Raw genomic sequence first — 17289 nt, 5'->3', positions numbered from 1 at the left:
CCGGGCATGATTTGGATGACAAGATTTCAAGAAGCTACCATGGAGGTTAAGAGCTACCCATCTTGGTTAAACTTGTAAACTTATATTGTAAACTTGTTACTGCATTTTACTGTAATTTATTGTTTTATATTATATGCTTTATTGTTATAATCTTGACACATAGTGCCCCTGTAAGCCGCCCTGAGCCTTCGGGGTAGGGCGGGATATAAATCCAAACATAAATAAATAAAATAAATAAATAAAAAAATGTTAAAATGTGGGCTGGCCGCCTACAACTAAGAGCAGTTAGAGCAGAGGTCCCCAACCTCTTTGAGCCTGCGGGCACACTTGGAATTCTGACACGGCCACAGTGGGGGCAGCGGCAAGATGGCTACCACAGGAGGCTGAGCCAGCCGCAAAATGACTGCCGCAGCTTAACTTCAGTGGCCGATTAGGAGAGGGGCTGTGGCTCAGTGGAAGAGCCTCTGCTTTGCATGCAGAAGTCCCCAGGGTTCAATCCCCGCCACCTCCAGCTAAAAGGACCAGGCAGTAGGTGATGTAAAAAGACCTGAGTCCCCGGAGAGCCGCTGCCAGTCTGAGTAGACAATACTGACACTGGTGGACCAAGGGTCCGATTCACTAAAAGGCAGCTTCATGAGTGCATCTTTGTACTGTGGTGGCAGCTGCTGCCAAAGCAATGTTTTTAAAAAACCTGCGTAGCCTATCAAATCACCAATAGTCAATCAGAACCCCTGCTGGGCAAAAGCTCTACCTGACCCGACCAGTGTTCCCTCTAAGGTGAGTTAGTGTGAAGCTAGCTCACCGTTTTTTAGCCTCCGGCTCACACAGTTTTGTCCTGGCTCAGAAAGGAGGGCTCCAGAGTCAACTCATTTATGCAGCAGCCAAATCGCTCGCTCGCAACCTTAATGCCAGTAGCTCACAAAGTAGAGTTTTTGCTCACAAGACTCCACGGCTTAGAGGGACCCCACACTTGGCAGGTGTCAAAAAAAGCGTTGCAGGCACCAGAGAAGGTGTCAGCATGTTGGGGACTGCTGGGTTAGAGTGTCTGACTAGGGCACGGGAGACCCAGGTTTGAACCTGCATGCTGCCATGGAATCTTGCTGGGTGACCTCGGGCCAGTCCCTCTCTCTCTGAGCATAACCCACCTCAACAGGGTTGTTTTAGTGAGGACAAAACAGAGAAGAGCAGAATGATGTTGTGAACTGCTTTGGGTCTCTGAGGATGAGAACAGAGATATAAATATATTTTTAAAAATAAAGACTGGAATGAGAGGCTCCAGATGGAAAAGTAATTTCCCTAAACTGATCCCCAAGATTTTTTTCTTATGTACACTGGAGCAGGAAGACCATATTCATATGGAGGCACGTCTAGAGAACACTTCTTTGACAAACCAAGTAGGTATAAAACACAACCAAAGTAGAACTGGCCAGAGACCCTTCACAGAGGAGCCCACTCGCTTGTAAAGGGATACTCTTCTTTCAAAGCAGCATTATAATCTTCTCACACGTTTCTAATCCTTCCTCACTCAAAACAAAGTTTTGCCTCACGACGAAAGCGAGCCAAAGAGACAGAGAGCCCTTCATCCCTGTGATCAACATGCCGCAGGTTACAAGTGTACTGCAGCAAGTCAATAAGTTTCTTCTTACCAATTTAGTTAATTAAAACGTGGTTAAACTTAAGGATCTGCACTTAAGTCGCTCAGACTCACCTGGCCCCACAGAACTTTCTTCCCTATCATATTACCCAAAGAGTGAAAGAAATCAGAATGAATAACAGATTAAAACAGACATCAATAAACAATGACACACCCCTGAGTTTTCATTGAGGCACACAGATCTGAAATTCCAGCATCACAAAGGAAAAAAACAAAATAACAGCTTTTAAAAAAAATTCTACTTTGCTTTTCCATTTAAAAAAGTCCAACGCGGCTAACATTCACATAACAGGACACAATAATATACAGTGACTGCGAAACAGTTGGTAAAACGTTAAATAAAACATCAGCAACTCCATGTAAATAAAGTATAATTAAAGCATAATGAAAACGGTAGCAATCATGCTGAAAGACAGCGACATAAAAACACAGTAAACTTCATAAAAAGCAATTAAGCCACAGCAATTCTTAAAACCAGGATCTCATTTTAGCAGCAGCAGCAGCAGATCTATGGAGGCACAAATCAAATTCTTCTCTGGAACAGCAACTTCCACATTTTTATGGAGGGAGTTTTTCTCAAGGGGGAAAGAGAATGGAATGCACATTGCTCTCCTTTGTTTTTCCTTCTGTACCACATTGGGGGGGGGGGGGAACCAAATTACTGCTCCGGTCATGACAACATTATAGACCAAAGCAAAATGGAACAGTTAGGGATCAGTCTGAGCAGCCCTCTTGAAAGCATGCTAAGAACGGGAAAAATCAGCCAGTTAGGTGTCTTTATTTTAAATCCAGCTTTTCTGACAACACAACCAACAGTGAATCACAATAATAACACACCAATGAGGACTTAAATTGCCAAAGAACTAGTCAAAATACTTAAGTACCAGGAAATAAAACTATTGCAGTAACTCTCAGAGGCTGAAAGGTCCTGACCTGACCTGCAGACGCTTTTTTTTGCAGGCTGAGATTTTCCCAACACCTGGAGGGGCTTTTCTCTCTTTCTATTCAACCTCCACCGCCACCTGGACTCTGTAGGAATCGCCCACAGTAACAAGGAGAATTCTGGGAGTGTGGGGGGGGGGGAGGCAAAGCTGAAGTCCTCAAAATGCTCCTACCATTTGGCCTTTACATCTTTTCAAACAGGAGTGTCGTATTAGTCCTGGAGATCTGGCAATACCACGGAGTGGCCAAAGCTTGAAATATATTCCCATGATAATGGCACCTATCAAAACAGTCAGCTTCAGAGATACACTGATTTTGTTACCCTTCCCCCAAGCAAGCCTGTCTTCCTCCCATTCCTGTTCACTCTACTTTGAAAACTGTCAGACTTCAATGCTTCTATAGCAAGGGTGCACACAACTCAACAGTTACTTCAGGGGTGTAAAACATACAGCCTGTGGGCCGCATCCAGCCCCCACAGGGCTCAGATCTGGCCTACAAGCAACTTTATTCTCCTGCTTCCTTTTGCAGAGCTGCTGCCGCCGCAACATAGCTTCCTTTTCCCCCAGCTCCCTCAGTGGCTCTTTGCTTCCTGCCTCTTGCCTCCCTTTCCCACCCCCCCCTCCTCACCCACGCACAGCTTCTGCTTCTTTCTCCATGGCTGCTCCTCCTCTTTTGGGTTGGAAGGGAGGTGAAGGAGAGAGAGAGAGAAAAGAAACGAATCTGGAGTCCCATGGCAGCTTTAAGACTAACATTTTATTCCCGGTATAAGCTTTTATGTGCAAGCATACTTCTTCGGAGGGAGAGAAGGAGGATGGATTCTTCTGACAAGCACAATTTACACTGAGGAAATTATTTTGGCTTATTCTGAAAGGGTTTAAAAAAAAAAAGACGGGATTTCTCTGTTTCTAGGTGGATTTTATTTTCTTTCAAAAAGACCCTGATGAGGAATTAGAACACTGGGACTGGTCCTTATATCTTGGAGAATGGAGTGATTTCAGATGCCAAATGATAATAGCACACGTTGGTAATGAGACAGGAAAACTAGGTCTCAATTCAGTCCTGGAGGATGCATTGTCTTGAGCTTCATTATCAGTTGCAATTCAGCAGTCCCTCTTTCTAATCTCCCTTTAAAATTCCTTTGTAAGAGCACTGCTACCCTTAGGTCAGCAACTGAATGTTCCGATTTCTAATGTCAGACTTATGTCCATTTATTCTTTGCATCTTCCTGGATTGAATCCTCCTGGATGGAACTGAGACCTAGGTTTCCTGTCCCATTACCAATGCTGATATCTCCACGCCTACTACCCCTCTGCATGTCACACCTAATCCAATCAAGGCTGATACTGTCATTCACTTGCTATTGCCATTTGGCATCTGAAATCACCTTTATAAAGTTTTTATCTCTGGTACCTGATGTTACATTTTATGGCACGCATGGCCCGGCCCAACAAAGTGACATTTATATCAGATCCGGCCCTTGTAACAAATGAGTTGGACACTTCTGACCTAACCTTGACTGGAACAAATCCTGTGAACCAGACAGGTTGCCTTGGAAACTGTCCCTGATGCCCACACTGCCCGTCAGCTTGCCTTGTCTCTTGTGGTGCTGCTTCATCAGCGCCCAGCTGCCCTGATGCAACTGAAACGGCCCCTACTCAGAGTTGCAGGGGACATGCAGGCCAGCAGTGCCCACTGAGCCACCAAACTGGCCGAGGGGGCGGGGTTGGTGGGCTGAGGGCTGCATCACATGAAACCCCTTTTCCAGACCATACGTTGTGCACCTTTCCTCCAGAGGTAGTTCCTGATTTCCATGTCAAACTGCCCAAGAAAGCGTCAAGTTGCAACTGTACACTCAAGAGTGTTCAACTTAAATCAACCCTCACTAGCAGGGGAAACAGAATTCTCATACTTGAATAAACGTCCCCAACTGGATTCTCACAAGCTCTGTCTCTTGCCAGTCTGACCTGAAAGTCATTGCTGGGTTCATAGAACGAGGGGTAGACAGATTTTTTCTCTCTCAATCTCGAAGGGTTTTCCCTATTTTAAAGGCACTCTAGTGTGTCAGGAAGTTCAGATTCCGAGTTAAAGAATATGCTGTTCTTTCCTTGTTCTTGGACAACGTTCTCCCCAAGTTTTATTTATTTATTTATTTATTTATTTCAATTTTTATACCGCCCTCCCCTGTAAACAGGGCTCAGGGTGGTGTACAACGATAGATAAAAACCATATTCATACCATAATCATGGACAGTCCCCATCCCCTAGGCCATAAAATGGGCTACAGAAAACCAACAAAACTCTGAATTCTGAGTACATACACTGACTGTACCAGGGAGCTTTCAAAAAAATCATGGTTTGAATCTAAACTTATCCAATCTCTTACCATATAAATGCTAATTTAAACACATGCCGGCCACATGACCACAGAAATGTCTTCGGACAGTGCTTTGAAACGGAGATGAGCACCGCAACCCTAGAGTCAGATTCGACTGGCTTTTGAGCAAGGGAACCTTTACCTTTTATTATGGGGTTTAGTTTCTGCAGCTATATAGTCTAGGGGTGCAACACACTATTGGGAAACATTTTAGTTTCAGTCGAGAAACTAGGGCACCCTCAAATGCCTTGAGGGTAGAAAGCATGAACTATTGAACATTACATGGCTATTGGGGGTGTGTGGCAAGCAACACCTGCAACTCATTTTGAAACTAATTTTAAACATTGACCAGTACAGCATTAGCAGGGGGGGCTGAAAACTAAACTCCTTGGCCACAGGTCTCACTGTAATACTTGCTGTAATACAGCATCCAGACTTGCAGTACCATTTCTGAAGACATGCAATATTTACATTTCAGTGGAATGTCAAAACTATGGAAAGCATTCTGTATAAACATTTCAAAGCAATGTTGCAGCTGCCGTTAACACTGCTACAATAAAACCAAGCGTCATCTCCTGCCAGCACAATTACCACTTCTGACGTGCATCACAGCTATAACTGAAAAATAAGATGTGAAAAAACTAATAAAAAGCAACATGGCTCGTTATGATGGGTTGTACAGCTTCTGTCTCAAAGGCTATTTTTATTTTTTAAAGACGCATTTATTGGGATTTGTCTCCTCTGAGAATACCCTGCAAGTATTCTACAAATCCATATCAATGCATCCGGCACTGAAACAGATTTAAATTTTAAAAAGGAACAGCATAAAGATGGTATGGCATTTCCAGAGTAGTGTGCCTGATTTCCCATGCAACTGAACTATCCCTACCCAAAAATAAGTTCTACCAAGTTCGTTTTCATTTATTTAATACACATGCATTGGACTCTCACAAGAGCAAGACCACAATTGAAAATAATTTTTAAAAGATAAGGATCCATCGATCCAAATATCACACACAGCCGCAGCAGGGCAGAATGACTAGGAACTTGGCCACCAAAGGCCTTCTGAAGAGCAATGAGAAAACCTTTTTTTCTTAAGTAACAGCTACAACCCTGTCTTCTGAGATAATTCCTAGTCTTTGCAATTACAGCTAAACACTGGTCTTCACTGTGGATGTGATAGATAAAACTTCGAGCCTATCCCATAAACTGGAAGCGGTTGACACGCCTTGCTGGGCAGCTCAGTTCCAACAAATTGTGCGTCGGGCGGTTGGCACGCAGCACAATTTTAATCATGCTTCCTTGTCCCACTGATTTCGGAACTTGCTGTCAAGGAAGAGTGTCTTCAGCTGCAATGCCACACATACTTACCCAAAAGTGTGCCCCACTGGATTGGGCTACCCAACTACTTACTTTGGATCTAAACATAATTAAAAGCAGGTTCCTAACATATTGTTGTATTTTAAATAACAACTTCAAAATACACGTGTCTCATACGTGTATTTTTCACTAAGATATCTATATGCTTTTCCTTTCAAGATGCTCTCGCATAGTATGCATCCATACAAGATATTCAGACGAAAACTATGAGTGTCAGTTTTGTTGGTTTTACTGTACGAAGGAACAGAAAGTACCCAGTGACCATTCCGCAGAATCAATTTTGCAGAAGGCTTTGTGAGAATTTCCTTTCACAGTTTCCAACAAAACAAACAGCAGCCTCTCACTGCATACCTTGCATAAATAATACAAGGAAATGTTTAGTAATTCTTCCTCCACGATACAGCAATAAAACCTTCAGGATGCCACATGATGTTACCCAAAGTTAACTTTCCTTCAGCACATGGTTGGAAACAGTAGAACTTTATTGGGAGTAAACTGCAAATTAGGACAATGTATTCTGGATCAGGGGTGTCGAACTCATTTGTTATGAGGGCTGGACCTGACATAAATGAGACCTTGTTGGGCCAGGCCATGTGTGTCATAAAATGTGATGCCAGGTAGTGGAGATATAAACTTTATAAAGGACACAAAAACAAAGGGTTTTTTTTAACTTAAAAACATGATTAAAACAGTAGGACGCTTGAAATATTTTGTTTATTTAACAGTGTCTGATAACTTACATCTCTTGCTCTGAATTATTACATCAAAATGTCTGTGCTGTTGCAATCTTGAGTATGCTGTTCAGCTGTGTGTACCTGTAAGCTGCAAACCTACAGTGACACAGCAGCAGCAGAACTGGAAGAAGAAGCAGAAGTCAGCCAGTTCCACTGCAGGCCTGACAGAAGCCCTCCGGGGGCTTCATCTGGCTGCATGTTTGACACCCCAGCTCTGGGTCCTCTCTTAGCATGAGTTTATGTGAGAAATGTCACTACACAACCTTGGACATGAAACTACGGAACATTTGATTTTTACAAGCAATTATATGACTAAAGGCCTTACTTCCTTAATAATAAAACCAGCAGATCAGAAATACTCCCTTTGCAAGAGCATGAAATACTTCCCTCAAATCCCAGTTATCACAGGTGGGTGTTCCTGTAAAATGCCACAAACCCCAATCCTCAAATTAGCATATCAGAAACGTTCGGTCTCTATCACACTAAACCTTAACATGGCGCACTAAGACTCATGAGGTCCACTAAAGTAACCACAGGGTAATGTACTAACATAGAGTTAACATAGCAAGAATAGTTAATAGCCGGGACTGTCATGTTATACTTATAAATTGTACTTTTCCAACGTTTCCAATTATTTTCTTGTTGTAATCTATATCTCCCTGTTATGGCTATGTTTTATTGAGCTTTGTGCATTGTAAAAGAGTACAAAATAAAATATTAAAAGTCAAAAAAAAAGAAAAGAAAAAGAAATACTCCCTCTGCAGCTCCTGGAGAGCCACATTCACAATTCCCATTAACTAAAAGTCACGTTTACTTCAATCCCTACTATGAAGCCTGCATTTCAGGGATGCTTGTAGCATTTCCATTCCTTCAGCAGCAGCTTCTTCAAGGTGGGAACTAACTGCCAACCACAGTCCTCCATCAGGCAAGAGGCCTGCCTACTTTCCTAAAATATGGGACAGATGTCGCTTTGGGGGATAGTGCTCAGAAGAGCCACAGGTGGCTCCTGAGCCACTATCACTGCATTAGATTCTGGTCTCAGATCCAGGACAGGGAATTAAGAGACTGGGGACTCCACCTGATACTATTATTAGCCATTAATTAATTAATTTATAGCCTGCTCTCCCGAAGACCGGCTCAGAGCGGAACTTCAGCACATGGTTGGAAACAGCAGAGCTTTACTGGGAGTCAAGCACAGAACGGAATTGTTCTATCACAAAGAATGAGCTACATTATCACATCCCAAAATATTGTAATGAATAAAAGGGACCAGCATTAAAGAGAAGAGATTGGATTTATACCCCGCTCTTCACTACACAAAGGAGTCTCAGAGTGGCTTACAAACTCCTTTCCCTTCCCCTCCCCACAACAGACACTCTTGTGAGGTAGGTGGGGTTGAGAGAGCTCTGAGAAACCGCTGTTTTTCAAAAACAGCTGTGCCAGAACTATGGCTTGCTCAAGGTCATCCAGCCAGGTGCGAGTGGAGGAGTGGGGAATCAAACCCGGTTCTCCCAGATTAGAGTTCCCACACTTAACCACTACGCCAAACTGTTCCTTCCTAAATCACATATAAATCACATAAACACAGCACAACTGAGACACAGCAGTTTCCGTGACCTGTTGCTTTAAGAGGAGTGACAGATATCAAAATACACTTTTGTTGGAGGAGAAAAAAAATATCAGGAAGGAGTTAAGAAGCTAACCTTAGGGGGAACTTTTTAATATCTTATTAAGTGAAATACCTACCCCCTCCCAATTCTGTAGTCAATCACTGGAGTATCTTTGAATCACACACACACCCCATACACAGAGAGAAACATACAAAAATAAAATATATCACACTACTATTTTAACCAATTTGGATTTGTGTGTGTGTGCGTGCAAAAGAACAGGTAAAAGCTGGTTTTAGTGATCTTCAATATGTACCCCAAGAGAGACAGAGAGGGCTGAGAATTAAACAAGGAAGCTTTTGTAAATGGTGGAACTGAGTTGCACATCAAGACAACATTTAGAGACATTTTACACATTACAAAATTCATGCATACACAGGTCTTCCATGTGCCTAAATACTGCAAAATACACATAATGGGGAACCACTGCATCCACTAATCTACACATGATTTGCACACTCAAATTCTTATATGGGCTTTCCATGCTGGAATACAATATTCTTGAAACTCATGTAGAATAACTGCAAACAAGGCAACATTAATTAAAATTTCTCAAAAGAGACTGCCCAACAGAAAAGCAATTACGGTGGTCGTTACAGAAGTATGAGAAGGCAAAGTTGTGGAACTGTGGAGAAAACACTTTCAAACTTGATTTCAGTTGGAGGGCTTATTTTAATAATAAAGAAATACCAGAACTGTGGGTTCCGATCCAAAAAAGTTCAAATTCTAGAAAAAAAACAAGCAGAAACATGGGGCGAACTCACAGCCAACTTGGAAATCCAGTTACTCAACACAGATTCTTCAGTGACAGAGCAAGCCAGTCTTCACATGCCCGGGAGCCCTTTTTCTCAGGTACTGCTTCACACATTCCCGAGACTTCTGGTATTCAAGATAATTCCTGGAGTTTAACTACACCACTGTCAGGAATCCCAAATAACCAGCGCTGCCCTTGACACCTAGAGACCTGCAAACCTCAAGGAGTTTCAGCTGTTCGTGAAGAGGTTTAGAAAACAAAACGAACTGTGCAATAGGTTACACCTTCTAAAGTCACCGAAGCCAGCGGGTTTAGGAGGGTGCAACCCTGTTTAGGATTGCACTGCAAAACAAGAGACAGCCAGCTCAGGCTGGACCGGCTGTACCAATGCTCCCTCTAAGCTGTTAAGTCCTGCGAGCAAAGATTCTACTTTGTGAGCTTACTGGCGTTAAAAGTCCTGAGCGAACCATTTGGCTACTGTATAAATCAGTTTGCTCTGGACTCCCTCTAATCTGAATTAGTCTGAGCTAGCTCACACTCACTCAGCTTAGAGGGAACACTGGACCGGAGTCACTCTGTATATAACAGGCAGGCCCGTAGCTAACAGTCGTGGGGGTCGCGCCGCCGGGGGTTTCAGGGAGCGACCTCAGCAGGGCGGCTCCAGCCAGTGCGCGGGGGAGGGGGCGCTCTCCCTGCCGCCGACATCTTCTCCGGCGGAACAGACCGCCGTTCTCTGGGAAGGGGGATCGGTGCTGCCTACTCAGCTTAGAGGGAAAACTGGACCGGAGTCACTCTGTATATAGGAGGTGGGCCCCCCCCCCCCTTTCTCCCCATGATAAGAGAAGTTTAGCTTATGCAAGTCAGGCTAACAGTTCTTGAACTCCGGCACGTTAGACGACAGGGGGGGCAGACCCAAGAATAAATAAATGCAATGTTATTATTTTTTAGAGCCACGCCTAGGAAGCTGGTGGTGGACGGGAAAGCCACAGCGGAGCTTTTTGGGGGGGGGGGGGCCTCGAAGGCGGCAGGGAAACGAGCGTGGAGAGGCTGCGTGCAAAGACTGGCCCTGAGCTGCGAGCGGGGCCCGGGGAGAGAGCCCGCCGCCTGGTCCCCCTCGCTGCAAGTTCTCCTTTGCAAACTCCCGCCCGCAAGAAATAAAAAGGAAGCCTTCGGAGAAGCCTCGTCCGCACCCACCGTGCGCCAGACGGTAGCCGGCCCGGGCAGACGCCGCCGCCGGGAGAGGAGACGCGCTGGGATGGGCGAGGAGCCGCGTGGCTGGTGGGAGAGAAGGCATCTTCCTAATCCCCCGGCTCCTCCGCCGTCGGGCACGGCGGCGCTTCTGCTCCGGCGGCCTCCACGTTCACGGCCCTCCTCCGCCTCCTCCCAGTCCTGCAGGCCGGGCGCGGTCCCGCAGAGCTCCGCCTCTTGCTCTCGCCGGCGGCCAGCCCACGGGGGGCGGAGGGCGGCTGGCTGCTCTTGGGCAAGCGGAGGGATGAGCTGGCGCCGTGATCCGAGGGGGATGCAGCGGCGGCGGCTCTGAGCCTGGGAGAAAGTTCAGGCCGCGGGACTCCCTTGCTTTGCCTGCGTCCAGATGGAGGCGGAAGAGCTTTGGCGTGCCTGCACCAATGTTCCCTCTAAGCTGTGGAGTCTTGTGAGCAAAAATGCCACTTTGTGAGCTACTGGCGTTAAAGTTGTGAGCGAGCAATTCGGCTGCTGCATAAATCAGTTTGCTCTGGAGCCATCCTTCCTGAGCGGAGACAAAAATGTGTGAGCCGGAGGCTCAAAAACTGTGAGCTGGCTCATACTAACCCAGCTTAGAGGGAACACTGGCCTGCACCCTTCTGCAGATACACGCCTGCACACTGGAGCTTAGGCTTTAGAGAAGACTTCGGCTTGCTTCCGCGCTGTCATTTTTGTCCCTCGTTTCTCCCTCTTGCTTCAGGGTTTCCCCCTCCCAATGTGTTTTGCGCTCTCTCTATTAGTCCCAGAGGGATCAAAAACACATGTGGAAAGGGCAAAGCAATGGGGGGGGGGGGAGATCGGATTTATACCCCGCCCTTCACTACTCAAGGGAGCTGCGGTGGCTCAAGTGGTTAAGACGCTGAACTGCAGGCGGTGGAAGGTTTAGTAGTTCAGCAGTTCGAGACCCGGGTGCCGCATGATGGAGTGAGCTCCCGTCTCTAGTTCCAGCTTCTGCCAACCTAGCAGTTCGAAAGCAAGAAATTCCATGTAGATAAATAGGTACCACTTCGGTGGGAAGGGAACAGCGTTCTGTGCGCCTTGGTGTTTAGTCATGCCGGCCACATGACCACGGAAACGTCTTTGGACAGCGCTGGCTCTTTGGCTTGGAAATGGAGATGAGCACCGCAACCCTACAGTCAGATTCGACTGGCTTTCGAGCAAGGGAACCTTTACCTTTTCACTACTCAAAGGAGTCTCAGAGCAACTTACAAGCTCATTTCCCTCCCCACAGTGTTCCCTCTAAGCTGAGTTAGTGTGAGCTAGCTCACAGTTTTTTAACCTCCGGCTCACCCATTTTTGACTTAGCTCAGAAGGAGGGCTCCAGAGCAAACTAATCTATGCAGCAGCCAAATCGCTTGCTCACAACTTGAATGCCAGTAGCTCACAAAGTAGAATTTTTGCTCACAAGACTCGACAGCTTAGAGGGAGCATTGCCTGTGAGGTAGGTGGGGTTGAAGGAGCTCTGACCGAAACGGCTCTTTTTTCAAGAACAGCTCTGACAGGACTACGGCTTGCCCAAGGTCATCCTGCAGCTGCAAGTGGAAGAGTGGGGAATCAAACCCGGTTCACCCAGATTAGAGTCCGCACACTTAACCACTGCCCCAAACTCGCTCTCAAATGAGTGACAAAAATGACAGTGCAGCAAGTGGCCGTTGTTGGTATGAAAGGTGCCATTGGACGCGGATTTTGTTCTCTTGCTTGTTTCAGAACAATACGGCGACCCGCCTGAGACCCTTGTGACCGCCTTCTCAGTGCTGTAAGCAGGGCCACACGCCTTGACTGCAGTGACCTCGGAAGGGTGTAATTCTGCTTTGGGACATGGCACTGTTTGGCTTTCTGTCAAGAGAAGAAGGGCTAAAAGCCGCAGCCCCGTTTGGGTACCCCCTTTGGGTACCTTTCTATTCCCCGGCCTAAGCAGCATCCCAAGATAGACTTTGAAGCCACACAGATTCCTTGTGGTTTTATAAGGGATCATAGAATCACAGAGTTGGAAGGGGCCATACAGGCCATCTAGTCCAACCTCCTGTTCAGTGCAGGATCAGCCTAGACTAGAGCATCCCTAAGAACATAAGAGAAGCCAATGTTGGATCAGGCCAACGGCCCATCCAGTCCAACACTCTGTCACACAGTGGCCAAAAATACCAGGTGCCATCAGGAGGTCCAGCAGTGGAGCCAGGACACTAGAAGCCCTCCTTGACAAGTGTTTGTCCAGTCACTGCTTAAAGACTGCCAGTGAGGGGGAGCTCAGTTCCTCCCTAGGCAGAGCTGATTCCACTGCTGCACAACTCACTGTAAAAAAGCTTTTCCCAATATCCAGCTGGTACCTTCCCACCCTTAATTTAAATTCATTATTGCAAGTCCTATCCTGTGCGAGGGCTTTAGTGGCTCAAGTGGTTAAGATGCTGAGCTGCAGGCTGTGGAAGGTCGGTAGTTCAGCAGTTCGAGACCCGAGTTCCACATGACGGAGTGAGCTCCCGTCTCTGGTCCCAGCTCCTGCCAACCTAGCAGTTTGAAAGCAAGAAATTGCAAGTAGATAAATAGGTACCACTTCAGTGGGAAGGTAACAGCGTTCCGTGCGCCTCAGCATCAGTGTTCCCTCTAAGCTGAGTTAGTGTGAGCTAGCTCACAGTTTCTTAGCCTCCGGCTCAGACATTTTTTGTCTCGGCTCAGGAAGGATGGCTCCAGAGCAAACTCATTTATGCAGCAGCCAAATCGCTCACTCACGACTTTCATGCCAGTAGCTCACAAAGTAGAATTTTTGCTCACAAGACTCCACAGCTTAGAGGGAACATTGCTCAGCATCTAGTCATGCCGGCCACATGACCACGGAAACGTCTTTGGACAGCGTTGGCTCTTTGGCTTGGAAACGGAAATGAACACCACATCCCTAGAGTCGGATTCCTTTACCTATCCTCTGCTGCCAGCAGGGACAGCTCCCTGCCCTCCTCTAAGTGACAGCCCTTCAATACTTAAAGAGAGCAATCATGTCCCCCCTCAACCTCTTCTCCAGATTAAACATTCCCAAGTCCCTCAGTCTTTCCTCATAGGGCTTGGTTTCTCATCATTTGAGCAAGAGTTGGTCTGAAAGCTTTCTCTCTGCTGTGTGATATTAAGATGGCTGGTTCGCAGAAGCAAAGGGGCCTCGTGCTGTGATCCTGCAGTGCCAGAGCATGGGGGTGTGAGCTAGAGTGAAATAAAACCAAAGTCCAAGTGGCAATTTATTTCAATATGGGCTTTCGTTAGTCGCCACTCGCTTCTTCTGATAGGACTCAAGAAAGCCATCAAAATAACCTTCGCTAGTGTTGTTGGTGACACTCGACTTCGTTTTTTATTGTGTTGTGACAGACTTTATGGCTACCCCTTTACAATCATCATGAACTAAGGTGGCCATCTAATAGAAGAGGGATAAGAACCATATGTCAGACAAATGTTGGAAGTGTAAAAATGCAGAGGGCTCGTTTTATCATATGTGGTGGACATGTGAAAAGGCAAAAATGTTTTGGGCTGAGATACATGCAGAGATGGAACAAACTGTGAAATGTAAGTTCAAGAAAGAACCGGAAATACTACTTTTGGGACTTAAAATGGAAGAAGTCAATATGGCAAGAAGGACACTGATGTGGTATATGATAACGACTGCCAGAATGACATATGCTCAATGTTGGAAACAAGATAAGATCCCTGAAATTGGGGAATGGATCAAAAAATTACTTTTTATGGTTGAAATGGATAAAATGACAAGGAAACTTAATAATTTGGAAGCAGGAGAATTTTTCGCAGACTGGAAAGACTTTAAAGACTATTTGGAGAAATACTGGGATGTAAAGGACAATTTACTTTGCTTTGAGAGTTATTAAAGGATAATAGAAAATAGATAAATGTATAAGAATAACAGTTGAAGGATAAGTTACCGATGGATGTGAATAAGGAGAAAGGGAGGTATGAAGAAAATTTAAGAAATGGGCTGGAGGTTGGAGCACTGTGGGAAGCCGAGAAGGGGGGGAGGGAGGAGGGAAGGATATATAATTGCATAAGTTTTGATATATGTTTGAACTTTTTTATTATATCCTAATAAATTGTTTTGGGGAAAAAAAGAAGAAGAGGGATAAGAACCAGCAAGAAAGGGGACAACACTTGAACAGAAGTTTGCGTTTGCCGATCTGCAAGCTTACACAGAATTTATTGTAATTTAAATAAAAATGCAAGTCTCCCTAGTGCCAGCTTTGTCTTCTCTTCACGCGCTAACTGTGCATGGGAAATTTTTCAAGGACCCTTCTTTTCTTTGCAAAATGCAAAACATTATACATACACGGTTACCATATTTTGAAAAGCAAAAAAGAGGACATATTTTCCGACTGACTACTTCAAGCAAGTGAGCACTATGACAAGTCTCATTCTAAACACCACTACTATTTAAGCGGTGATAATTGCTACTAAGAATATTCCTAACCTTGCAACCCAAAAAGAGGACATTTTCATCAGTCTTTTAAAAGGAGCCCAAAAGAGGGCGGACACAAAGAAAAGAGGACCTGGTAACCCTATTATATGATGTTGGGCAATGTCATCTCATCAGTTCCACTTGGTTATCTGTCCCCAATCAATGCTGCTACTACTGCATGGAGTCTCAGAGCAGTGTACAAACCCCTTTCCCTTCCCCTCCCCACAACAGACACCCTGTGAGGCAGGTGGGGCTGAGAGAGCTCTGACACAAACTCTTCTTTTTCAAGGACAGCTGTGCCAGAGCTTGTGACTGACCCAAGGTCACATCAGCAGGTGCAAGTGGAGGAGTGGGGAATCAAACCCGGTTCTCCCAGATCAGAGTCCGCACACTTAACCACTACACCAAACTGGCTCTCATTTGGGCACAGGGGGGAGGATAGGGGGGAGGATAGGGAAGCTCTCCTTTATTATTATTTTCCTCTGTTTCCGTCACACTCTGCACGGTCATTTTTAACTAAAAGGATTCTGTGACAAGGATATTTTGGGAGGAAAGAACTGGGGGGCAATGTAATTTCAGTGGTATTACCGAAGTGCAGAGTGAGTAGATCATTCTGTTTTTGCTGAGTGCTCAAGTCCATTTGGAGCTGCAGTGGCTCAAGTGGTTAAGACGCTGACCTACAGGCTGTGGAAGGTCGGTAGTTCAGCAGTTCGAGACCCAAGTGTGCCGCATGATGGAGTGAGCTCCCGTCTCTAGTTCCAGCTCCTGCCAACCTAGCAGTTCAAAAGCAAGAAATTGCAAGTAGATAAATAGGGACCACATAAGTGGGAAGGTAACAGTGTTCCGTGCACCTTGGTGTTTAGCCATGCCGGCCACATGACCACGGAAACGTCTTCGGACAGCGCTGGCTCTTCGGCTTTGAAACGGAGATGAGCACCGGAACCCTAGAGTCGGACTCGACTGGCTTTCGAGCAAGGGAAGCTTTACCTTTACAAGTCCATTCAGAAGAAACCAGCGCTAAACACAGTTGAAGATGGGCTGGCACATTTAAACTGTAACCCACATGGTGTAAATTCTGGAGTAACACAAACATTTTTGTGTTTGCCAACTAACATTGTTCTTATTGTGGTTTGTAAAGTATGGGAAAGGGGAAAGGAAGAGGAAGGAGAAGGATTATTTGTGCTCTAAAACTATCATTGTCTGCTCTCAAGAATCATATAATTAAGTTCTGTTTTGCTGCTAACAGATGGGTAGTCTTAAATGCGCTCATGTGCTCATGAATCCAATTGAAGCTCAGTGAATTATTCACAGACTACAGTGGATTTCTGGTGTGCCATTCTGCCATTCTGATGGCAGGGACTATAATACATAAATTTTAACTAAATATTCAGGTTGACTGCTGAGCATCTTTGGTCAGTGTTGTGCATTGGAAAGAACTGGGTTTGGACCTGGAATGCCCAAATTCATGTTGCCATTCAGCAACAAAGAAAGCCAGTGTGGTATAGTCGTTAGAGTATCAAATGGGGTTCAGATCTCCACTCTGAGATGGAAGCTTGCTGGCTGACCTTGGGCCAGTCACACACCCCCTCAGCTTAACCTACCTCACAGGGTTGTTGTGAGGTTAAAATGGAGAGAAGACTAACATAAGTCACTATGGGTCCCCCAGTGGGGAAAAAATAGGGGTATAAATAAGGTAAATAAATAAAGCAAATCCCAGTGGGTGGCCTAGGGAAGACCCTGGTCTTAATTAAATTGTTCTTTTAGGGTTATTGTGATACTAACAAGCAACCCTAAAGATGCGTTCTTGAGAGTCGTGCTGAATAACATGGGACCTCTGAGGAGATCTGCTTAAGATGCTTCCGAATTGAATTAAATCTCTGAACTGCATACTGAACAGAGTTAGAGAAGTGATTAATAATGATAAAGTTATGCTATCAACCCAGCCCTACATCTAAGTCAATCTCATTTCAAAAGGGAGACAGTTTTAAGATCTGATGTTGCCCTTCTAACACTAAGATGAGGGAACGCAAGATAGCCTGTGTGATGAAATCTTCAACCAAACACTCCGGCTGAAACAAGAATTCAGTAGAGATTGCTAAGCG

The 17289-nt window shown here is 45.3% G+C and overlaps 1 protein-coding gene across 1 annotated transcript in view; it reads right to left on the bottom strand.

Annotated features, from left to right (window-relative positions):
* Positions 1–10882, bottom strand: part of RELL1 (RELT-like 1) — a 39019-nt gene extending 28137 nt beyond the window's left edge. Inside the window, exon 1 of the mRNA XM_015418288.1 lies at positions 10702–10882. Coding sequence (XP_015273774.1) covers positions 10702–10801 — 100 coding nt within the window. The 5' untranslated portion in view covers positions 10802–10882. The remainder of the gene's footprint in view (positions 1–10701) is intronic.
* Between the last annotated feature and the right edge of the window lie 6407 nt (positions 10883–17289).

This window comes from Gekko japonicus, unplaced genomic scaffold (genome assembly GCF_001447785.1).
Source record: "Gekko japonicus isolate JY-2015 unplaced genomic scaffold, Gekko_japonicus_V1.1 scaffold55, whole genome shotgun sequence".
Lineage (NCBI taxonomy): Eukaryota > Metazoa > Chordata > Lepidosauria > Squamata > Gekkonidae > Gekko > Gekko japonicus.
Note: the sequence above shows the minus strand (reverse complement) of the source record. Positions and strands in the feature narration are given on the sequence as shown.